This window comes from Lagenorhynchus albirostris, chromosome X, assembly GCF_949774975.1.
Source record: "Lagenorhynchus albirostris chromosome X, mLagAlb1.1, whole genome shotgun sequence".
In the NCBI taxonomy this organism is placed as follows: domain Eukaryota; kingdom Metazoa; phylum Chordata; class Mammalia; order Artiodactyla; family Delphinidae; genus Lagenorhynchus; species Lagenorhynchus albirostris.
In genome coordinates, this window is record NC_083116.1 from 90,277,990 (window position 1) to 90,302,113 (window position 24,124).

The 24,124-nt window shown below is 50.5% G+C and overlaps 2 protein-coding genes across 5 annotated transcripts in view; one reads left to right on the forward strand and one right to left on the reverse strand.

The window, feature by feature from the left end:
• SYN1 (synapsin I) overlaps nt 1–8,927 on the forward strand; it is a 43,620-nt gene extending 34,693 nt beyond the window's left edge. Inside the window, exons 6-13 of one of the 2 annotated variants that reach the window (XM_060138831.1) lie at nt 2,390–2,452; nt 3,755–3,897; nt 3,995–4,069; nt 4,158–4,260; nt 5,626–5,772; nt 6,127–6,214; nt 6,313–6,904; nt 7,865–8,927. In XM_060138831.1, coding sequence (XP_059994814.1) covers nt 2,390–2,452; nt 3,755–3,897; nt 3,995–4,069; nt 4,158–4,260; nt 5,626–5,772; nt 6,127–6,214; nt 6,313–6,904; nt 7,865–8,000 — 1,347 coding nt within the window. In that variant the 3' untranslated portion in view covers nt 8,001–8,927. The remainder of the gene's footprint in view (nt 1–2,389; nt 2,453–3,754; nt 3,898–3,994; nt 4,070–4,157; nt 4,261–5,625; nt 5,773–6,126; nt 6,215–6,312; nt 6,905–7,864) is intronic. The other variant, XM_060138832.1, reaches the window with a different exon arrangement.
• On the reverse strand, nt 8,918–19,317 carry ARAF (A-Raf proto-oncogene, serine/threonine kinase). 3 transcript variants are annotated; one of them, XM_060138835.1, is made up of 16 exons: nt 19,167–19,317; nt 17,667–17,821; nt 17,424–17,527; nt 16,562–16,664; nt 16,317–16,471; nt 16,106–16,204; nt 14,559–14,715; nt 14,427–14,454; nt 14,202–14,347; nt 13,905–14,107; nt 12,007–12,183; nt 11,858–11,904; nt 11,200–11,318; nt 10,830–10,961; nt 9,699–9,833; nt 8,918–9,493 (listed from the first exon to the last, which is right to left on the reverse strand). In XM_060138835.1, the coding sequence occupies exons 2-16, from the start codon at nt 17,760–17,762 to the stop codon at nt 9,359–9,361; spliced, it is 1,836 nt and encodes a 611-aa protein (XP_059994818.1). In that variant the 5' UTR covers nt 17,763–17,821; nt 19,167–19,317; the 3' UTR covers nt 8,918–9,358. The 3 variants fall into 3 exon arrangements, with proteins under 3 accessions (XP_059994818.1, XP_059994817.1, XP_059994816.1); XM_060138834.1 differs by lacking the exon at nt 19,167–19,317 and adding an exon at nt 19,023–19,155 and having other exon boundaries at nt 14,559–14,700; XM_060138833.1 differs by lacking the exon at nt 19,167–19,317 and adding an exon at nt 19,023–19,155.
• Nucleotides 19,318–24,124: the final 4,807 nt, after the last annotated feature.

Below are 24,124 nucleotides of genomic sequence, written 5' to 3' on the forward strand. Positions count from 1 at the left end.
TTTATACAGATCAGGAAACTGAGGCCCAGAGAGGGTTAAGTGACCTGCCTGGGGTTGAACATGGCCTTAGGAAGAGGAGAGGCCAAGGTTCAAACCTCGGGTTGGCCAGGGGATCCCAGTATTCAGAGCTCACTGCATGCACACATGTGTGGGCACACGCATACACATATACACAGTGTTGTGTTCAGGCTCAGGTCCAGAGAAAATAAGGAAGGTTTGTGAAAAGAGCCTAAAAACCTTGGGGCGGGGGGCGGTGTGCATGTGTGCTTGCACACAGTTTCCTGCTGTGTCTCTGCCTCTGAGGGTTGCGTGTGTGCCTTTAGGTGGTGTGTGCCCCTCTGTGGTGTGTGTGTGTGTGTGTGTACTTGAGTGTACCTGAGCCCAGTATGGTTTTTTTGTTAGTGTTTTTTTTTAATTGTATTATTTATTTATTATTTTTCGCTGCTGCGCGCGGGCTTTCTCTAGTTGCAGCGAGCGGGGGCTACACTTCGTTGCGGTGCATGGGGCTTCTCATTGAGGTAGCTTCTTTTGTTGCGGAGCATGGGCTCTAGGCGCACGGGCTTCAGTAGTTGTGGACGCAGGCTCAGTAGTTGTGGCACACGGGCTCAGTAGTTGTGGCACGTGGGCTCAGTAGTTGTGGCACACGGGGCTTAGTTGCTCCGCGGCAATGTGGGATCTTCCCGGAACAGGACTTGAACCCATGTCCCCTGCATTGGCAGGCGGATGACTAACCACCGCGGCACCGGGGAAGTCCCAAACCCAGTATGTTTTGTGCTGCTTCTGGAGTTGTGCCTGCCCATGTAAAACAGGTCTGGGCTGCGAATGGAATTGAGGATGTGCTGTCACCTCTGTGAGCTGTGTGTGTGCCTGTGTTACGTCACCTGCCATTTCAGCCTGGTTTCCCTGGAATGCTAATCAGAGCATCCCGGTAACAACTCAGTGCCTCTCAGCGCCCCATCCTGACGCCAGTCATTTGAGAAATGAGGAGGGTGGGGGGGCGTGCAGAGGGAGGGTGAGGCCTGAAGGCCAATTGGTCACCCTGACCCTGCGGGCTTCCTGCGCCTGTCGGGAACTGGGAACCACCACCGCCCCCAGCAGCCCCTCTGGGGATGCCATCCTCTACCCTGTCACCCCTGTCCGCACAGAGGAGGGAGGGTGAAGCCCTGCATGTTCATCCGTGTATGGTGGCGCTGGGGTCGGCCAACTAGGCCCCCTCTACTCCACCCAGGGTTGGGGGAGACTTGAGGTATCCCCATGCCTGAATGTGAGTGTGTGTGCATGTACACACCCCGGGGTGTTGTCCATGTAATTAGGAGGCTGTGGGTGTCTCTGGTCGTGTGCACGCCTCTCCATCTGTATATATGGCAAGGCACGTTTTTTGTGTGTGCGTCCCTACATACACTTTGCGTGTGCCCAGGAGTATGAGTCTCTGTGTTGTGGGTCTCGGTGGTTTTGTGAATACCTAGAAGTGTGAATACCTGGAAGTGTGTATACCTGTCCATGTGGTGTGGGTCCTTCTGTTTGTTGTGTGTATGCCTAGGAGCATTGCATGTGTATCTGTCAGTGCTGAATATGTGCCCATTTTTGTTGTGTGTGCCTGTCAGAGTTGTGTGTGCCTCTGCATTCTGTGGCTATGCCTCTGAGGGTTGTTCGTCTCTGTGTTGCATGGATAACCTTCGTGTTGTGTGTCCCTCTGTTACGTGGATTTGGGTGAGAGGAGGAGGGCTGTGTGTATGTCTCTGCCCAAAAGTGTTGATTGCGTGTCTACGAGTGTTGAGTGTGTGCTGCTGGGCTGGATGGCTGGCTGTGAGTGTCTCCGTGCAGCCACACAGCAAGGCATCCTCCGGAACCGGTGTTGGTGGTGGATCTTTCCATCGCGTGGGTCTCAGCATGTGTGGGAAGCTCTGGGTTTGGCTGTGTAGATCTGAGTTCTGAGGGTTTGTGTGTCTCTGGGTTGTGTATGTGTGTGGAGGATACACACACAAGGCCTGGCTGAGGGGTCCAGTTGCTACATGCTCGCCACTACACCCCCACGCACGCACATGCACACACTCACTTCTCTGTCATCCATTCACTGTAAAAACAAACTTTCCCTTTTCTGGAAAAGTCCCCCACCCCTATCCCACGCCTCTTCCCAGGAAAGCAGAGGCAGGAAGTCTGGGACTTGTGGGTGGTGGAGGGAGGGATAGGCAGGCAGGGCTCTGGGTTCAATTCTGGGCTCTGGGGTATTGTGTGACCCCCAGCTGGTGGCTGGCTGTCTCTGACCCACCTCTTCTGGGAAAATCGCTCTCAGTGTGGCTCCCACTGGATGGGCTCCCCTCAGCACCACCCCCAGCCATGGCTGTCAGCCCTCCTGCCCTGACCATGCTCTCCCTTTCCACCCTACCAGCTCAGCAGCACAACGTACCCTGTGGTTGTGAAGATGGGGCACGCACACTCTGGGATGGGTAAGGTAAGTCCCCGGGTGGGCTTTGTATTTGCGTGCTTGTAAATGATGCATGTTCCTGGCATCGTGCGGATATAAGTACAGGCATACCTCGTTTTATAGCACTTCGCTTTATTGCGCTTCACAGATACTACATTTTTTTTTTTTTTTTTTTTTTTTGCTGTACGCGGGCCTCTCACTGTTGCGGCCTCTCCCGTTGCGGAGCACAGGCTCCAGACGCGCAGGCTCAGCGGCCATGGCTCACGGGCCCAGCCGCTCCACGGCATGTGGGATCTTCCCGGACCGGGACACGAACCCGTGTCTCCCGCATCGGCAGGCAGACTCTCAACCACTGCGCCACCAGGGAAGCCCGATATTACATTTTTTTTTTTTACAAATTGAAGGTTCGTGACAACCCTGCGTTGTCAGATGATGGTTAGCATCTTTTAGCAATAAAGTATTTTTAAATTAAGGTATGTACATTGTTTTTCTTAGACACTTAGATGTATTGCACACTTAACAGATTACAGTATAAACATAACTTTTATACGCACTGGGAAACCAAAAAATTTGTGTGACTTGCTTTATTGTGACCTTCGCTTTATTGCGGTGGTCTGGAACTGAACCCACAGTATCTCCGAGAAGGTATGCCTGTTAGAAGTATATTGTGTATTCAGTGCACACAATAATTCTGTATAATTGTGTGTCCTTTATCTATTTGTATTTTTCCTCATATTCTTACATTTTGGTGGCCCAATTTTCTATTTTCAGCCAGTTTTGTGTGTCCTGTTATTTTGTTAGTGTATCCAGCACTGTGTCTGTATATAGGCAGGCCTCTGTGTTGAACACACACTACACCATCTTTTACATTCAAGGGTCTTGGGGTCCTGTATGCTGTCCATCCGATTTTGTCTGTATGTCCATAGAAAGAAGACTTGTAATTTGTATGTTTGAGTGTGTCCATGCTTCTGTATGTTTATATATTGTGTGTACAATTGATTTTGTATGGGTGCCCACATGCATATACTGTATATACACACAATTTTTCCCACAGCTTTATTGAGATATAATTCACATACCATACAACTTAACCATTTAAAGTAAACAAGTCTAAAAATCGGGTTTTGTGTGTTCACAGAGTTGTAGACACCCAATTTGGTGTCTGTGTGTACATGTAAAAACCAGGAGACCCAGAATTAATGCATGCTTGAGTGCCTTGGGGTGTCCACCGAATTTCTGTGCACTCACCTCACCTGTGTCATTTGCCCTAAGGCACCCCAACTGCCGCCCCCTCCTGACCGGGCCCTGCTCCCCACCCCACTTCCACAGGTCAAGGTGGACAACCAGCACGACTTCCAGGACATCGCAAGTGTCGTGGCACTGACCAAGACATATGCCACTGCCGAGCCCTTCATTGATGCCAAATACGATGTGCGCGTCCAGAAGATTGGGCAGAACTACAAGGCCTACATGTGCGTAAGGAGACGAAGGCCTGGGTAGGGGTCCCCTGCCCTGCTTTGTGCAGCCCAGGCCCCCCAAGCCTCTCTCCTGTCTCCTCTTACTCTCCAGGAGGACGTCAGTGTCAGGAAACTGGAAGACCAACACCGGCTCTGCGATGCTTGAGCAGATTGCCATGTCTGACAGGTGGGCGGCCTGAACTCGGGGGTGGGGGGTAGAAGTGTGGCCACCCAGACCAGGCACTGACGGGCTGCCTTGCCTTGTGTCTTGGCAGGTACAAGCTGTGGGTGGACACGTGCTCAGAGATCTTTGGGGGACTGGACATCTGCGCAGTGGAAGCACTGCATGGCAAGGACGGAAGGGATCACATCATTGAGGTAGGAGCACCCCAGAATTTTGTGGGGGCACAGAGGGGGGAGCAGGTGCAGGGCAGCAACACTGTGAAGCACGCCAGGGCCTAGAAAGCCCTCAGCGAATGGCAAAATGTAAAACTGTAAAGTGCCTTGTGAACCAGGACATCCCTGGCAAATGGCAAAATACTTACTAAATTCTAAACTGCTCTGTGAACTTGGACATCTTTACTGAAGGGCAAAACACTTGTTAAGGTATAACGTCCTCTGTGAACTGAGACACTCTGATGAATGACCAAGCACTTAGTAATCTTTAAAGTGTTCTGTGAATTTGTACTTGGCCAACAGCAAAGTACTTTGTAAGCTATAAAGAACGTTATAGAGAGCGGCGGTTGATACTAAAGCATTCTGTAAACTGTAAAGTACCTTAGGAAGGTACTGCTTGGTGAACAGCAAAGTACTTTATAAAATTATTTTAAAGAGGAGCTCTGTAAACTGGGAAATCCTCGTTATTGAAGCAAAGCGCTTTCAAAATTCTAAAGCTCTTTATAAGCAGCAGTGTCCCCGGTAAACAGTAAAGCAATTTGCAAACTGTAAAATACCTTAAAACTTCTGAGTGCATGGTAAATGGTAGCACTTTATACATGGTAAAGCATCTTGTAAACAGTGGTGCCCTTTGCAAAGCACTTTCCAAAGTCTAAACACACCATATATGTAACAGTCCTTTGTAAAGGGCAAAGAGCTTTGTAAACTTTAAAGTTTACAAAGTTTACAAAGTAAACTTTACAGTTTACAGCTTTGTAAACTGTAAAGTACCACGTAAACCACAGAGTTCTTTGTAAAACACAGAGCACCTAGCAAACTATAAAGCAGGGATTGGCAAACGTTTTCTGTCGAGGCCAGACGGTGCGTATTTTAGGCTTTGTGGGCCGTACAGTCTCTACTGCAGCTCCTCAATCTGCAAGAGCAGCCACAGACAATATGGCAAGAAAGTAAGGGTGGCTGTGTTCCCATGAAACTTGGTTTATGGACAATGAAATTTAAATTTCATATAATTTTCACGTCATGAAATCTTTTGATTTTTTTTTCAATCATTAAAAAATGTAAAACCCATCCTTAGCTCCGGGGCCTGGGGCTGCACAGAAACAGGTGCTGGGCCGGATTTGGCCGGTAGGCCTTCATTAGCTCACCCCTGCTAGTATGTCCTAAGCTGTAAGGTATCTTGTAAAAGACAAGCCTTCCCCACACTGCGTAATAGGTGCTTCTCATACTGAAGCTGGTTTCCTGGGCAGCCGCCAGTCATACCTTTTCCCAACTTACAGCACTTCGTCATCGTCACCCTCCCGTGCACTTCCTGCTTCTCTCCTCACTGGATCCCTTCTCCTCCCCCAGGTGGTGGGCTCCTCCATGCCGCTCATCGGTGACCACCAGGATGAAGACAAGCAACTCATCGTAGAGCTTGTGGTCAACAAGATGGCCCAGGTCCTGCCCCGGCAGCGGCAGCGGGATGCGTCTCCCGGCAGGGGCTCCCACAGCCAGGTCAGGCCCCTGGCTCTGGCCCTTGGAGGCTAGTGGTGGGCAGGCCAGCCCTTGGTCATACTGTGTCACAGAGCTGATAATCAGAAGGCTAAGGGCATCGCCATGACGCACCCGTGTCGCAGCAGTTACCAACTATTTTAAAAAATGATAAATAGCTGCTACCGTGACTTCCCTGAGTGCCTCCTGACCCCTCCCCTGGGAATGAGTCCCGCACCCCACAACCTGCCATCCCCTCAGCTCAGCCACAAATGCGGCAACACCCAGCACACAGGGAACCCATGTCATTCTGATTGGCTGATGCTCCACCGGCTGGTAACTATTTTTAACCTCTCCTGCTCCACTCCTCTGCCGCAGACTCCGTCCCCAGGGGCCCTGCCCTTGGGCCGCCAGACCTCCCAGCAGCCCGCGGGGCCCCCAGCTCAGCAACGACCCCCGCCACAGGGTAAGTGAGGGGCCAGCTTCCTCGGCCCCGACCCCGCCGGCAGCCCCCCACCTCTCACTTGCTTGCTCTCACGTGTGCACTTTCTCTCTGTCCCTCAGGCGGCCCTCCACAGCCGGGCCCAGGCCCCCAACGCCAGGGACCCCCGTTGCAGCAGCGCCCGACCCCGCAGGGCCAACAGCACCTTTCGGGCCTTGGACCCCCAGCTGGCAGCCCCCTGCCCCAGCGCCTTCCGAGTCCCACATCAGCGCCCCAGCAGCCTGCGTCCCAGGCCACACCGCTGCCCCAGGGTCAAGGCCGCCAATCCCGGCCAGTGGCGGGAGGCCCCGGGGCACCTCCAGCAGCCCGCCCACCCGCCTCCCCCTCTCCCCAGCGCCAGGCAGGCCCCCCACAGGCTACTCGTCAGACATCGGCCTCTGGTCAGGCTCCGCCAAAGGCCTCAGGGGCTCCACCGGGTGGTCAGCAGCGCCAGGGCCCACCCCAGAAGCCCCCAGGCCCTGCCGGCCCCACACGCCAGGCCAGCCAGGCGGGTCCCATGCCCCGCACTGGGCCACCCACCACGCAGCAGCCGCGACCCAGTGCCTCCGGCCCTGCTGGACGTCCCACCAAGCCACAACTGGCCCAGAAACCCAGCCAGGATGTGCCACCACCTGCCACTGCCGCTGCCGGGGGACCCCCACACCCCCAGCTCAAGTAAGGGGACCCCACAGCAGCCCTCGCCTTGCTGCTCACAGAATGCGCTCCTGCACCTGGAGGGCAGCCCCAGCTCCCAGGCTCCTCAGACCCAGGTCCTGTACACGGCTCCTGAGAGCTCTCTCTCCAGTTCCAGTCTGGGCCAGACCCCTCCCAGTTCACAGAGGCTCCTGCCCTCCATCCCAGAGAAACCCCCTCTGAAGTGCAGAATCCTCCCAGTAGGCCCTGGGAAAGACCCCCAGCCCAGCTCCTCTCGGCCCACCCCAGGCGCCTTGCTGACCCTCCTTCAGTACTTCCCTGCCAAACCCATCCTCCTTGTGCCCCACCTGATTCCCCCCAGCCGAACCCACAAACTCCTCCCGGCCCAATCCACAGTCCTCCTATGTTACTTCACTCTTCCCAGTCGTCCTCATGCTTTTCCTACAGTCTAGGCTCCCTTCTAGCCCATCTCAGTCTCCTCCCAAATCACACCATCCTCTCTGCCTCTTCTGGTCCATTCCAGACCTCCTCTCTTAGCTCAGAAGTCTGTCCTGCCCCACCCAACTGCTCCCCCTTAGATTTGCCCCTTCCAGCCTGTCCTTGGTCCAAGCACCACCACCCCCTTTTCTGGACTCCTCACCCTTACACTGGAAACCTCCCTGCCCATCGTCACCTTTATATCAAACTCCTCCCAATCTAGGCTAGAATTATAAGAGAAGATTCAGCCCAGAACTCTTCCCATCAATCCCAGGCTTCTTCACCTTGGATCCAAGTCCTCCCAGCCTGGCCCAGGGCTCCTCCATTCGTCCTGAGAATCCCTCCAGGGTCCAGGCCCGTGCTGGGGGGTGGGAGGGTCACAGGCACAGCCCCAGGACCAGAGGGGCAGGGCTGGGGCCGGGCCTGGGGTAACGTTGTGTTTCTCTCCCCCTCCTCCCTTCCTCTCCCCCCTTCCTCCCACGCCTCCACCTTGTTTCTCTCTAGCAAATCCCAGTCTCTGACCAATGCCTTCAACCTTCCAGAGCCAGCCCCGCCCAGGCCCAGCCTTAGCCAGGACGAGGTGAAAGCTGAGACCATCCGCAGCCTGAGGAAGTCTTTCGCCAGCCTCTTCTCCGACTGACACCCCACCCTGAGAGCCCCCAAACCCCTGGGCAACCCCTGTCTGGGCCCTGAATCTATTTCTCACTTTTGGAATCTCATCCCTTGAGAAGCCCTCTCCTGGATCGCCAAGATCCCTCTTCTCACTCCTCAGAATGCCCAAGTCCCTGGGGAAACCTCACTCCCGGTCCTAAATCCAGTTCTCATGTTTAGAATTCCCAAGTCCTTTCAAAAACTGAGACCTACTTCTCAGTTCTAGAACCTCCAAATCCCTGAAGACCTCCACTCCTGGTGCCCTCAGAGTGCATTTTCCTTTCTGGAAGCTCTCCCAAACACCAGGCAACCCCTCCCGGAGCCCTGAAATTCCTGGAAAACCCCACTCCTGGTACCAGAGCTCTCAAGCACACCTTGTTCCCCATCAAAATCTCCCAAATCCTTAAGAAACCCCTACCTTTGAGACCCTTTCTATGGATCTCCCATCTCTGGAGATCCACCTCTTCAACTGCCCCCACCCAGCTCCCCAAGGATTTCCCTTCACCCCCCCCCAACCAACCCCACTCAACACACTGGGAGCTCCTCCCACTGCTAGGACCCCTCAGTTCCCCAGGGACCCCTGCCCCACTCTCCTGCCTCTGACAGCTGTCTTAAATATGCAAACTCCACCCATCCTCCCAGAATCCTTTGCACACAGGCCAGTGGTCCCCCACTTCCCCACCTTTGCAGTGATGTCTGTGTCTGTGACTGACGTGGCCTCCTCTCGTGCCGTGCTTGGCATATGTGGTCCTCGTTCATCGTGCCGCCTGTGGTGATGCGTGCAGTGGCGCTGTTTGTGTGGTCCGCACCTCCCCCAACCTCCAACCCTTGCCTGGACTCACCCTCACCCCTCAGCGGCTCTGAACCCCATGAGAAGAGTCGGGAAGAAAAATAAACAAGCAAAGGCCCAGCAGAATTCTGTGCTTCTTGGTGAAGAAAGAGGGGAGTCCTTGAATGGTGGGAGACAGAGGGGACCCCCCAAATCCACATGGGGTGCTGGGGACCCCAAAATCCAGTGGAAGGCACATCAGGCACAAATTCCAGAGAGGTTCTGAGTGGAATCCCTGCCACAAATCCCAGCCGTTGGAGATGGAGGAGCTCCCGAATTTAGAAGTATCGCCAAAGCCAAGAGGAAACCGAATTATGGAGGAGGCAGGGGTCTCGGTCTTCGAGGGTCCCCCAATTCCAGAGGAACTTGAAAAGTACATGGGCACCCCCTCATCTCCCAGGGCAGGGATGGGGGATCCTGAGGCAGTAACGGGGCAGAGACAGACATTGATTGGTTGGTGGGCAGGGCTCCTTGGCGTGGCAGGTTGAGATTGGCTCCCTGGTGGCTGTGGGTGGGACCTAAGGCACAAGGCGGGCTGCGCTGAGTAGGCAGGCAGGCAACTCATCAGCCTGGGTACGGTGCAAGGAGGGTTCGGAGGCACTCCGCTCAATCTTGGGGAGTGACCGCTGCAGCAGCTCAATCGTGGCCAGGATCTGGGGGCAGGGGCGGGTGAGGAAGGGTGTCCAGATCCGCGTGGGCACCCCGACACCCCCAGACCCCAGCCTAATGGGGAAGCACACACTCACACACATTGTACACCTCGGAGCCTTGAACACAACACAGTTCACATTCACACCTCAGAGTCCTTCTCCTCAGAGGCTCCCTCCCCAGGGTGTCCAGCCCTCCTCCTCGGCCCACCTGGGGGAAGAGGGGCCGCTCCTCCCGCTGGAACTTGAGGCAGTCAGACAGCAGGCGCCTCATGGCCTTGGGGCAGTTGCTGGAGATTTTGCTGAGGTCCGGGGACAGATAGCCACGGCCCACCATAAAGATAATCTGGGAGGGGGGACAGGAATGGGGTGATCTGGGGGTCTGGGCTGGGAAGCCCAGGGAATTCTGGGTCTTGAGGGACCTGGAGGGCTCCTTTTAGGAGAACTGGGGTATTCTGGGTATTGGAGCCCAGAAGATTGTGGGTATCTTGTGGATCTAAAGATTCTGGGTCTCTGAGGACTTAGAAGGATTCTCTGCTTACAAAACAGAAGGATTTAAGCTTGGGGGAAGTCAAGGACTGTAGGTGTCCGGGGCCCAGATGATTATGGGTCCACAGGTTTCTAGGGGGCTTAGGGGCCTAGAAAGTACTGAGTCTGGGGGAAACATGAAGTTCTGGGTCTGGAGGAAGCTAAAGGATTCTAGCTCTCAGTAGTCTGTATTTCTGTAGAGGTCTGGGGCCTACAGGACTATGGGTCCACGTGGTCTGTACGACTGTGAGTGCTCAAGACCCAAAGACTATTGGTACGTGAAGCCTACAGGATCCTGGGTTTCTGAGGGTCTGGGAGATCCCAGGCCTTGAACCTGGAGAAATGTCTGGGGCCTAGAGTACTGTGGATGCAAGGGCCCTGAAGTCTGACAGATACCTAAGGCCTGAATGGTTGTAGGTATCTGTGAGGATTCCAGAAGTACAAAGGGATTGTTTCTGGGAGAAATGGGATTCTGGGCTTTGGGGACTTTGGAGAGTTTGAGTAACCAGGCCAGAGGACTGTGTGTGTCTAGGGATCCAGAGGGCTTCTGGGCTTTTGGGGGCCTAGGGGGATTCTGGGTATAAGGGATTCAGGAGATTCTGGACTTTGAGGACCCAGAGGAGTAGATGTGGGTGAAGGAGGGAATTCTGGGTACGGAAGACCCAGAGGAATCTGGGAATCCTCAGCTCAGAAAACTTGGGGTTTCTGGGGGAAGTGTGGTGTTCTTGGTCTATGCAAAGGTGGAGGTCTGAGGTTTGGAGGCTGAGGGGATCCCTTGGCCTGGGAGATAGCAGATGTAAGGCATGGGGCTCACCTGGTCACGGCTGCCAATGTGGCTGTAAGGCAGCGAGCCGGTCATGAGCTCGTAGAGCACAACCCCATAGGCGTAGACATCCGACTGGAAGCTGTAGGGGTTCGGGTCCTGCATACGGATCACCTCAGCTGCCTTCAATAGGCCGGACCGGGCAGGAGGAATGTGGAGGTCAGCAAATGACTGGCCCATAGGCCCAGGGCCCACCAGCCACACTGGGTGTAACTCAGAGCCACCCACACGGGGTGAAGCATGAGCAGTCCAGACACCCACACCTCGGGGTGCAGGCATCCCCGGCCCCACTCGGCCTCCCACATCCTAGCCCAGCAGCCCATGTCCCTATATGCCCCCATTCCAGCCTGGCCCAACTCACCATCCATAGCACAGAGCCCGAGGGCTGCTCCAAAGGCTGGGCCCCACTCCACCGCGTCTTCACTGTGGCCAGGCCGAAGTCCCCGATCTTCACCGTGAGCCCCTCGTGTAGGAAGATGTCCACCAGGGTCAAGGGCCACTACAGGGACTCCCAATAGCCAGGCTTCTCGCCCTGACTGGGAGGCTCTCGTTGACGCCTCCACGCCAGTCATGCCTCTAACCCTGACCAGAAGCCCCGCAATGTCACACAAACTAGCCACAACCTTGACTTGGGTGGGGAGCTCCAATGAATGCCCCCTACACTTGGCCCTCCTGTGACTCCTGACTAGGAAGCTCCTCTAATGGCACCCACACTCACCATGCCTGTGACACTGGTCAGGAGCTCCCCCTAACGCCCTCCACAGCTGCCGCTCCTCAGACCCTGACCAGAGTCCTGAAGAACAGCACCTGAACCAGTCAAAACCCTGACTCCTGACCAAGAGACTCCCATTAAAGGCCCCTCACCAGCCACAGCTCTGGCACCTGGCAAAGAGAAATGCCACATGTGCCCCTCCCTGTTTGCCCCCAGAAAGCCTCCCACAAGAGCCATCCCTCTAAGCCCTCATCCTGTTTGATGCCCCCCACCCAAGCCCAGCCCTCAGAGAGGGACATGTAGATACTGTTAGACTTGAGATCTCGGTGGATGATGTTCTTGGCATGGAGGTAGCTGTTGGGATACAAGCAGGTGTCAGACTGTCTGGGGGCTACCTCATCTCCCCACCCCCAGATCCCCCAGCCCCCTCCCTAGTCCCCGGGCCAGGACGCTCACTCCATGCCCTGGGCAGTCTGCCGGGCCACATCAATGAGCTGGACCATGTCGAAGCGTGTGTCGGCCACGTGCAGGTGGTGGTAGAGACTGGAGCCCTCGCACCACTGTGTGATGATAGCAAATCCCGGCCGGGTCATGAAGCCCATGAACAGCAAGATGTTGACGTGACGTGTCTTCCTGCAGGCAGGGCAGAAGGTATCAGGGCAGGGAGGGTAAACAGCAACTTCCTGAGCATTGGGAATGGCGCTGTTCACTGCTGCCTTCTGCCATCATTCCCACCCTGGCTTTCAGGAGGCTCAGGGCCAGACTATGGCCAGATTCAATGAAGTTGTGAGACATGTTTGCTGGGCTATGATTCCACGCTGGGCGCTTATGTCCTGGGCTTCCTCATCCAAGTCTCCCAACAAAAGCAGGAGGGAGAGATTACCCCTCACCCTCTACTGACCAGAAGTGTCTTAATCATCAATACCTGCCATACCTCTGACCCTGACCATGACCTGAGCCTGTGACCATTTGAGATGAGAAAGTGGAATGCCAACCTTCATCAGTGATATATCAACATAATATTGATAAATGCTGGGTAAAAATATCAGTGATGTGTGGCTATATCCTGTTAACCATGAGAGGCTTAGAGGTAAAGAGCTTGGGATTTGGACTCAAATTAGATCCTAAGTTCCAATCCAGGCTTCCCTGGGTACTCACTGTACCATCTCAGGGAAGACACTTAACTTCTCTGTGCCTCATTTTCCTCAACTGAAAAACTGTGATAATTCTGTGAGCTACCTGACAGGGGTGTTGGGAGGAATATGTGAGTAAATAACCTGTAAGGTGCTTATTAGAACAGCTGAACACAAGCAAGCACCCTGAAAACATCACTGTCCTTGCTGTTATCACTACTGGGTACCTAGGTTACCTGACAGAAACTGTCCTGTATGAATGGAGCCACCCTCATTTAGAAGAAAACTTTCATTCCTTATAGAAGTATTAACTGCAGTTACAATGGTAACTTACACGCAAAGAACATCAACAACGCTCTGCAATTTTGCTCACAGCGCGTTAGTATTCTTCACAGCAGTTAGGTTATAGTTTCAATACGAACACAACGCAAATTCACAGCCCGCTCAAATCATTGCCATTTCATAGAGAGGAGCAGAGACTGAAAATTTCCTTACTGTGGCATCCATTATGAGGATGAGTATTAAAATAGCACAAGGAATTATGATAACGTCAACTCTGCAACATAATTGTGCCCACTTGTCAGAGGGGAAAGCCCACACTGGCAACCCCAGGAGTGGTAGGAACTAGGGTAGCAAAAAGGGAGCGCCAGGGTTTCTTAGCACAAATGAGTTAATATAGTATGAATGATATATTAGGTAGAGCAACCACAATCATTAATCAAACAATGATTAAATTATGGTTCTGATTATAGTTCTAATACTGTTCTTTAAAGTACAGTATTGTTATAATTAATAACAAGAAGGCAACACAATAAACATATACTAATGATGCAGAACAAGCAGACGAGAGGCCAGGACGCCAGGCTGCCTGGTGATGCAGTTAACTCACATTATGCTATTGATGTAAGTACCACAGTAACACTGGTGATACCCATTTCACAGCAGACAACTGAAAAGACCCACATTTTGGAGGCAGAGCCATTAATTAATATCAGTATTTACACAAACACAAACACCAATGTGACCAGAGTCCTCCAAACATACCCCTTCCCAGAGGGGAAAGGGGCTTCTCTGATAGAGAAGAAACTTACCATTATGGTTATAACACCACACAAACACAGGGGATGTGCAGGAAATGCCTTCAGTACGGCCTTTACCCAGAGAGGCACCAAGGCGGTGCCCACCGCCCCTGCCCCCATCCCTGCGCGCGAGCAATCTCACCTGAGCACCTGCATCTCGTTCTTGAAGGCCTGGGCCTGCTCAGCTGTGGGTTGGGCCACCTTGAGCACCTTCACGGCCACATCGCCGTGCCACCGCCCACGAAACACGGTCCCAAATGAGCCCGTCCCGATCCTCTTCAGCAGCTGCACCTCACTGGGTGGCACCTCCCAGTAATAGCCCGAGTCCCGGTACCCCAGATTCTTCTGCGGGCCACAAGGGCGGCATCTCAGGGGCCTGCCCACACCCCTCATCACTCGGCCTGCAGTGCCCCCACCAAAGGTGCCCCCTGGAGCTCACCACTTTCTTCTTGTCATCGGCCAAGGACTTCCGCTCCCGCTGCTCTGACGGGGACTTGGAATGTGGGGACTTCCTCCCCGAGGACATGCTGGCTGGGCTGGGGCTCCCCCGGGGGGTTCCATCGCCACCACCTCTATTCCCGGCAGCTGCAGTTGCGGAGAGGATGTGAGTGGAGCCGGGTGGGGTGGGGTGGGGGACTCAGGGTGCAGGTAGCGGGGGGCTCACCGTCAGTGTTGAAACTCTGGGCAGGGAGCTGGAAGAAGAGGGCTGGGCGTCAGAGAGAGGACATGGAAGACAACAGGAATGGCCCTCCCCTCTGCCCGGTGCTCCCCTGTGACCTCCCGCCTCGACACCAACCTGGATGAGGCCGGAGTCCATGGGGGCCGTGGTGCTGACCATGTGGACGTTGGGGGTGGATGTGGAGCGGATGCGCTGGAGGGGGGCGTTGGCCGGGGCAGGGAAGGGGAAGTGCTTGGGGTCGCGGTGCTGGGTGCAGGAGCTGGCAGGGGAAAGGCTGTGAAATCACTGTCGAGTGAATGAGAAAACCAGTAGAGCTGCCACCACCGCCCATGCCCCGCCCCGTCCTAAGTGTGTGTTTAGCTCACACAGAGTAAACGTCCACTGTCATTACTATTATGCATTTGTTCAAGAAGCATTGACTGAGTGCCTGCCATGTGCCAGATACCACTCTAGGTAGTGGAAATAAAACTGTGGACGAAACAAATAAAGGTTCTACACGCATGCTGATTTGAACTGTACTAAAATTTTAAAATTAAAAAAAACCAAAGAAACAAAAAACAAATAAAGGTTCTTGCCCTCATGGGGCTGACTGCAGCAGGAAAAAAGAGAAATAAAAAACAAAGAATATTTAATATGTCCAATGGTGACAGGTGCAATAAAGCAAAAACTAAAGCAACATAAGGAGACAGGAAGTGTCCCTGGTGATGTCAGGAAAGGCTTCTCTGAGCAAGTGACATTTGAGCAAAGACTTAAAGGAAGGACAGCAAGCCATGCAGATAGTGGGGGAAGAGCAATATATAATATTGTATAACTATATGTACTATTCAAATATATTATGTATTATATAACATACAGTATGTTATCTATATTAAAATTACAATGCTTTACACATATTATAATAATGTTATATGTTATACATACACATCTGTTATACATGATATATACTAAATATATTATAATGTTACAAAAATATTTCTTAATGGTCCCTTCACTATCCTGAAATGCTATTCATAGATAATTTATTCACATATACCCATAATTAAAAATAATATAATGCTCTAACTTTACTATTTCATACATTACATAAAAATGTTTGATGTTCTACATTATATGAAAATATTATCAACATAACACATAATACAATAGCAAAAATATATCATATAAATATTGACATTATAAAATATAGATATATAAAATGCATATTATATGAACATGATATATTAGAGCAATAATATATTTCAACATTGAAATTGAAAGGGAATTTACGATAAAATAATATGTATTTCAAAGTGGACAGGCTTGAGCATGGTTATAATGGTAGAATTAACTAAGTAGTTAGATGCATATATACAGATATATATTATAATTAATAAGAACTTATCTTATACCAGATCTTGTTCTAAGCATTGGACATGTCTTAACTCATTTAATCCTCACCAGAACCCTATGTGGTCATTATCTGCTCTTTACAGATGAGAAAACTAAGGCCCAGAGAGATCAGGGGAATCACCCAAGGCCCCAGAGCTCCATGCCCTTACTCACACTTGTAGGTGCTAAATAAATGTTCATGGAGTAAACAAATGAATTAAGTATGGCTTGTACTCTACAGAGGCCTCCAGATCTTTTTCTTCTGACAGCAGCCCTTCAGCTAAGGCGTTCCCTACCTGGGACCCTGAGGGGTGAGTGGCTCATTCAGGGGGCGGTTCGAGGGAGCCTCATGCTGTCTGGAGCCTCCGGACAAATCCTGGACACTGTGGTAGAACCTTGAGGGCATTCAGGGTGTAAAGCAAGGGAACATGGGTCAGCTGTCTGTAAGAGCCTTGTGGCTGGGCCTCTGTCCTCCCCATCCCCCTGCCCACCCCAGGCCAGGCTCACTGTCGGCGGTTGGTACTCATGTCAACACAGACTGTGGGGACCTTGGAGGAACAATGCTGGTGGAACTTGTATCCACAGGTTTGGCAGCGGAAGCCATGGAACAGAAACTTAAGGCAGAAGTCACAAAAGGCCAGGCTGAAGAACGTCTTCCGTACCTGCTGTCACAGAGTAGAGAAGACTGAGGCCTGGTCAGGGACCCTCCCGCCACACCCACGGTCTGCCCCCACTTTCTACCCTGCACTCACAAAATTGTGCATGGTCAGGGGGACGTCTTCGAGGACCTCCACAATGAGCTCCTCGCCATCCAGGGGTGCAATGGCTGTGTCCCAGGCGGTGACTGTCTTTCGACTGCAGAAGGCATGGAAGGGAGTGAGTGGGAGGGTGGATGGGGCCATGGGGAAGAAGGGAACCCCCCAAAAGTCCCTCCAAGCTTGCCATCCATGCAATAATAGATGGCATGTTTCATTCTCAGTACAGCAACTCTAGGAACTAGTACTATCCTTGTCCCCATTTTACATATGGGGAAACTGAGGCTCAGGGGGATGAAATGACTTGTCCAGAGCCACAAGGGATTGTAAGTGGCAGGACAGTGCGAAGAGTCCATGCTCTTAGCCACAAGACGAGGAGCAAATGAGACTGAAGAAACAACTAAATCTTAGAAGTCCTGAGCAAGCCCCCAACAAAGCAGCTGGTGAGGCACTGAAATAACAAATAAAAAGCAATGCGTGAATTGAATACAAAAAAGTTAAGGAACTCTAAAACAGGAATAAATGGAAGGTCAGCGAGGCCCACACAGCAGACAGAGAACAAGGAAACAGAGGAAGGAGAGGGCTGACAAATTGATAAAACAGTGAAAGATGAAACAGATGAATTCCGGGAGGACATGACGGAGCACGGTGAGGATTTGGGGTGCAAGAAGAAAATGAGCTGCTGACCTTACAGGCCAATAAACTAATGAAGTAATGAGACAAAAGCTGGATGCACTCACGGAGTCACCGAATGAAGGGAAGACTAACGGAGACTGCACAGCAGAGTGGAGAGTCCCATGACTCTGAGGAGGGGCTGGAAGGCTGCGCGCCCAGTTGGAGATGGCAGTGCCACACTTACCCCTTGATGAGCCGGTAGACCACACAGCAATCCTGATTGAGTCCCCGCACCTTTAGGGCCTTGTCTAATGAGTCGTAAACACTCATGCCATCCCGGACAGTCACCTGTGTGTGTGTAGATGTGAGGAGTCAGCTCTCAGTGGAGTCCCCAGCTGACTCTCCCAGCCCTTGTCACCTTTCTGATCCAAGATTTACAACCGGGTCCATGCCTACCCCTTGCCAGTTTTGCTCCCGTCAGACTCACCACCGTGCGTTGCTTGTTGGGCAGGTACACTTTGACGGTGCCCACCGCCCGGGATGGCTCGGCCCCGTTGGCAGGGGGGCCCCGTGGTGGCTCCATGGAGCCTAGGACTTTGTCAAGACGGGCTAAGGTGGGGCTGGGCAGGTGCCATGGGGCTCCTAGAAGACAGAGGTAAAATTCAGAGGTCCCATAATGATGGTCTGGAAGCAATCTCCCAGCTCCACGTCACCCCTTGTAGCCTAATTTCCACACAGCCCAAGGGATCCAGTTCCTCCTCTGCTCAGCCGCTCCTGTTGTCTGTCTCACACTTAAGTGCCAAGGTCTCGGATTCACTGCGTAGGGCGGGGTGGGGTGGGGGGTAGGACATAGTGAGAGGTACACACACTGTCCCGGAGGGCACAGGAGCACGTAAGTCTCCGTGCTAGGGACTAACGGGGAAGTCAGCACGCACTGCACTGGGGCCTGTCAGGTACGTAATGGACATGAACAGGCTGCCCTGGCTTTCTAATGGAGAAGGGGGTTCAGATGCTGTGGTGTGGGGTGAGTCACAGATAGGGTGATGGGGAACTAACAGAGGATCATCAGATACTGCCCTTAGTTTGAGGGAAATGGGAATTGCACCAAACAGTGTTCGTAAGGGCACTGTGGGCATCCCAAAGCCCTGAACTGTAATGATGGTAGGTTCATGGATACTGTGTTAGGTGGCTAATGGGAGTCACCAGACTATGATGGGGAGTTCATAGAGGCTCAGCAGACACTACGCTGCGGGGAGATGTAACAGGGGTCACTAGGGACTGTAATGGGTAGAAGAGTGGATAACGGGTGTCACCAGACACTGTCATGGGGGAAAGGAGGGTAATGGAGCATCACCAGACATGGTTGAGATGAGATAAATGGGGGTAAAGCGCGGGTGGGGCGGAGGGCGCTCCAAAATTCTCCCTGACAACTAATGAAAGGGTCGCAGTAATATTACTGGTGATAATGGAAGGAGGCTGGGGAGGGTTAAAGAGGAGGAATGGGGGAATCCTCAAACATTCTCCTAGTGAGCTAGACATTGATCCAGAATAAGGAAAGCGAGAAGTGAGCTTCATCTTCACGCATTCCCCGTTGTCGGTAAGCAAGGGTCATCAGATACCTTAAGGAGGTTAAGAGGGACTGCACATGACAAGACACCACAAGGAGGTTAAGAGGGACTGCACATGACAAGACACCCAAGCCCCATTCGGCCTGACCCCGCCCACCGAGGGCCTTCCAGCTCTGCGCAGGCGCGCTGCCACACGCGATGGGCGAAACCATCCCCCGCAGCCTTGCACCCCTATTCCAGTCTACCCCCCCCCGCGTTGTCGAAGATGGTCTCACCCCGGGTCAAACCACTCCTCCGGTTCCGGGCGGGGGGCATCGGGGCCCAGGCGCAGCCATCCTGGAGCTGAGCTTTCGGTCCCGGCTCCCTACCCGAGCCCAGCAGTCTCTCCAGAAACCTAACCCTGCCGGGCCTGCCCTCACCTGTCACGCCGCTACAGCCGCCGCCGCCTCCATCTTGGGCCTGTCTTCTTGTTTCCTTACAGAGTCCGCCTCCACCGCCCCTCGGGCTTTGGCTATTGGCTCCGGAGGACTCAGCCCTCCATTCTTATTGGATTAGGGTCACGCCTGTCAAGGCAGGACCGGCGGAATGTGGGTCGTGTTCCGCATTAGGAGGGGCTGCCTGAAACGTCAGGGTCCAGGGCAAATTCGCACGTCCTAACTCGCGCAGGCGCAGTCGGGAGGAGACCAGCGTTCCATGGGTTTTAACCCCAATCGTGCCGTAGTGGAATCAAGCAGGGTGGGTTTTTTTGTTTTTTTTTTTTGGTCACCTGGGGCTGACTTTAGGGATCCCCGAATTTGGGCGGAGGATCCTTAAGCGTCCTTTTTGCTCCAGTGTGACCCAGCGCCCTAAGTACCCGTTTGGGATTTTCCTATGTCTCAGTTTTACCGTCTTTGAAATGGGTTAGAATCAGACCAAATATCTGCAAAGTTTTCCAATTCTAAGAGACTGTAGTCATAGCCCTTGATAACAGCGAGTCTCTAGTGTGGCCGTGGCTGTGGCTCTAGGAGTAGCGGCCTGCTGTTTGGGGAGGCTTCCTTTAGGAATGGAGTTGATAAGGATTTTGAAAGACTAATAGTAGAAGGTCAGGGGAAATTGTGGACCTGGAGTAGGGCATAACTCAGGGAAGAGGGTGGAAGTATCGTAGGGTAGACACAAAGTTTTTAAAAGTTGAAGTTTTCCTGGTGTCACAAGTGAAAGAGACTTTCCATCCTCCCTTTTCTTGGAGTATCTCCTTCAGAAAACGTGTAAATTTTTTCTCCGTACCTTCAAGATATATGTAACTCTTAAAAAAAAAAGCTAAATAGGCCTCCAGCCAGTTTTACAACTCAGGAATGTTGTTCTTGAGGGCCTGGGAGCCATCTCTTTGAAATGTAAACGTCAGCAGAGATAGTGCCCTATCTCCACGACCCTAGGAATTTGACCTAGGAGGCTGGTTCCAAGTCGTCACCTGCTTGTCAAAGAGATATGTGTTTTATTCTTCCTTTGCCTAAAGGCAGATAGCTACACCGATTACCAGGGAATTTGAGATGACCTGTGTGTAGTAAATGGTGCTGTCAAGTTCTCTTGAGGGCAAGTTATCATCTGTCTTAAGAACATGTATGCAATGGGTTGTATCTGCCTGGCTATATAAAAGGATGAGGTTTCTTTCCTTCTCTGAAATCTGTTCAGTGAATTGCTTGTGATGCACATCACGAGCTGGTTTAATGCTTATTCGACAATAAAACTATTTCGTTCTTTTCTACCTTTGTTGAGCGAATTCACTGGGTTGGCACAAGATTTTATTTTTAATTATTCCCCAACAGTATGAACGCGGCCTGTTGTGCTTGAAGTGACTACCTTCTCCCATTAGGAGCCTCAGCATTCCTCTGCGATGAAATGGGAAAGATCAGGGAAAGGGCATTATGTGAGGGGATCTCAACATGCTTCAACTTGTATTTACTGAGGACTTTCTCTGTCTATAAGGAGAGAGACAAATGTACAGCTTACTGGGCTGCCATATAACCTCCATTTCCCATCACCCCTCTTCTATTCAGATCTTCATTAAATGGCTAAAATTAAAAAGACTGACAATACCACGTATTCATGAGAATGTGGAGCAACTGGAACTTTCATATGTTGCTACTGGGAGTGTAAAATGTTACACCACTTTGAAAACAGTTTGGCAGCTTCATATAAAGTAAACAGACATATCATGCAATCCAGCAATCTCACTCCTAGGTATTTACTCCAAAAAAAAAAATAAGAAAACGTATGTCCAATGGTGTGCTAGTAAATGTTTACCAACCAGCTCTCCGGGGGGGAAAAAGCTCTAATTTGTAGTGATTGTCAACTATGGTGTAAATACTCCCATCATGGCTTATTTCAAACTGTGTACTAATATGACGTCAGAGAACCAGAGTTGAGAAGAGATTTGCAAAATTGGCTCTGGTGAGCCAGCCACAGCATGCTACCGCAATATGTCCACACAAAAAACTTGTGCTCAAATGTTCACATTAGCTTTCTTCATGATAGCAAAAAAACTGGAAACATCCCAGGAGTCCAACAACATAAGAATTGACAAAGAAACACAACAATGGGATCATGGAATACTACTTAGCAAATGAAAGGGACAAACTACTTCATATGTTTGTGAAGTTCATAAGCACAAGGTTGAGTGAAAGAAGCCAGACACAAAATAGAAATACTGTAATTATTCCATTTGTATGAAATTCTAAGCCAGGAAAAATAATCTGTAGTGAAGGAAATCAAACTAGTTGTTGTCTTGGGGGAGAATGACTGGGATGAGCATGAAGGAATTTTGGAGGTTGATTGGGCCGTTCTCTATGCATTTGTCAAGATTCATTGAAGTCTATACTGAAAATGGGCATATTTTATTGTATGTAAAATGTACCTTGATTTTTTTAAATGCATGGCAAAAAATGGCTTCAAACGTAATTCTGAATACTTGATTTCTTATGAATTCTTATTGATTAGAGGATTTAAAAAACAAATTATCTATTCTGAAATTGGATCCCTGGACCAGGCATGCCTGTCTCCCAGTGCAGGAGCCCTGGCGGCCACCTTAGCGCCACGTGGGGTAAGGAACAACTCCAGCTGGAGCTCAGTGAGGGGCTCCAAAATGCTCACCAGGAGAAACAATAATTTCATGGATGGGGATAGTGTATTTTAAATTTCAATTCATTTAAATATTATTTAATTTGATTAAAAACTTTAATTTCTAGGCAGTATTTGAAGACAGATTTCTGACTCCTTTGCACAACGTTTATAAAAAGATGAGCAAAATCTCAGGGTAAGCTCACTGCACAGTGCTGTGTGGAGAAGAGGAAGGATGGGGCAGGGGGATGGGGGATTGGGGGGGGCGAGGCTCACTCAAAGGCAATCCGTTCTCTCCAAAGACTCATAGACTCACTCAAAACCCATCCCAACTAACACGACTTCAGCCATGTACCTCACAGGTACCTGACAAGCCATGAAGGCCATTAAAGGGATTTGGGTTTTTAATCATCATCATCACATTAAAATCATCAGAAGCACCATGTATTAAAACAAAAATTAAAACCCAAACTAGCTGATTATGGTTTTCAGACATCACCCTCGAAATTATCCACCTAAAACTTTTAAAAGATTTTAAACTCGTTGTTGATTTTTGTTAGTGTTGATTTTAAATTCTGAGAAACATTCAAAACCTGAAGTGTTCACCGACTGCTGTTGTAAGGCTACCCATTTTACAGCTGAGCAAATTGAGGTTCAGGCTGCCCTTACTGGAGAGAGGTGAGGGAGCCCCAGGAATAAACGTTTGGTTAACAAAAAATGTTGAACAAGGATGAAAGCCAGGGACACCTCCTTAAGGAATCTTGGATCTACCCCAGCAGTCTTGCGTGCCTGAGGCTCCCCTCTGAAACCCGCCACTGCCATTTCCCAAGGCCACTGCTCGCCCCCGTGGCCGCCAGGTTAACGCCACCTCTGAAACCCCATCACCCTGCCTCCCGCTCAGCAACCCATTACAGGAGAGATGACTGCGGGAGGGGACTGCGTATACACATTTTGCTGAGTGACAAACCAAGACTTAGCCGGGAGTCCCACAGTCCTGGCTCATCGCCCTCAATTATCGGCTCCTCTAGGCCACTGCAGTGGTCTGCAGGGAGTCACTCTGAGCCCAGGTGGTCTTTGGGCCGTCCCAGCCAATGAGAGGTGGTGCAGGCCTGAGACTTGCTGCAAACCAGCTTTAATGTTGCTCTTAGATGAGTGCCAGTGCAACTGTAATTGTTCCATCTAAAGCAGAGTATAGAAGTTTCCATTTCTGAATATTTCTTGAAGACATTTTTAATATACAACCCAGGGGTCAGAAGTGTGGGAAATTTGCAAGTGAACCGAAACACTACCTGTAACATTAATATTCCTTATTAAAAAGTCTGTCCTACAAGATGCATTGGGTGGTAATTTGAATTTGCTATCCCTGTGATCCAAATGGATGAAAAGCATACCATTAAACCAACAGACAGGGTTCTTTTGTTTTAAATTAATTTTTTTTAAGTTCCTTATATGTTAAATATGATACTTCCATGTTTTCATAAAACGCGCGGTTTTGTATATTTTCAGTTTCCAAACTCAAGGACCAGATGAGTTAAAAAAAAAAAGAAAAAGTCAACTATTTCTCAATAAAGCTGGGGGAAAAAAGAAAAAAAAAATTAAACCAAATAACAGGTCCTGTAATTCTGTTATTAAAGTTTACTCTGATGAGGAAATCCTTCGGTGGCTATGTTTATTTCTTAGAAATAAAGCAAAACTCGAATATGAAAATATTTAATAGTCAAACAAAGGGATCAATATAAACCTACAAACTGATCAGTGGAACCATCTTTGAAATGCCATGAACAGTGACACACACCTCTGGCCCTCCCTGGGCCAGCTCCTTTGGTAGGGATTGCAATTCAATATGTTCAGCAATTATTTTAAAATTTTTAATTAAACAAACAAAAAGCAATTTCCCCAAAGGAAGTGATTCTGAAATGTTTGCTTTTGGTTTTGATCAGAAATGCATTTGGTAAAAAATTTCTCAAGGTTAACATATTTATTCCAAGCACATGTACACTGACCCACAGGTCCATCAAAGGTGAAAAAAAAAGTTTAAAATCTGTTGGTTTACTTCACACATATTCAATAAATTTTTATTCAATTTGTAAAACCATTGTAAATGAGATTTCAGACAAATATGCCCCAAATAAATTTTCACTATTTCTGGATAAATGACCCACATGTGGTCTTTGCTATATCATTCTTCATATTATATATGTATTATATTTAGTCCTTTGTATATATAAAAATTCCTCATAGTTTTTGGGCCGCCCACATACATGTTGTGTACCATCATGTAGTA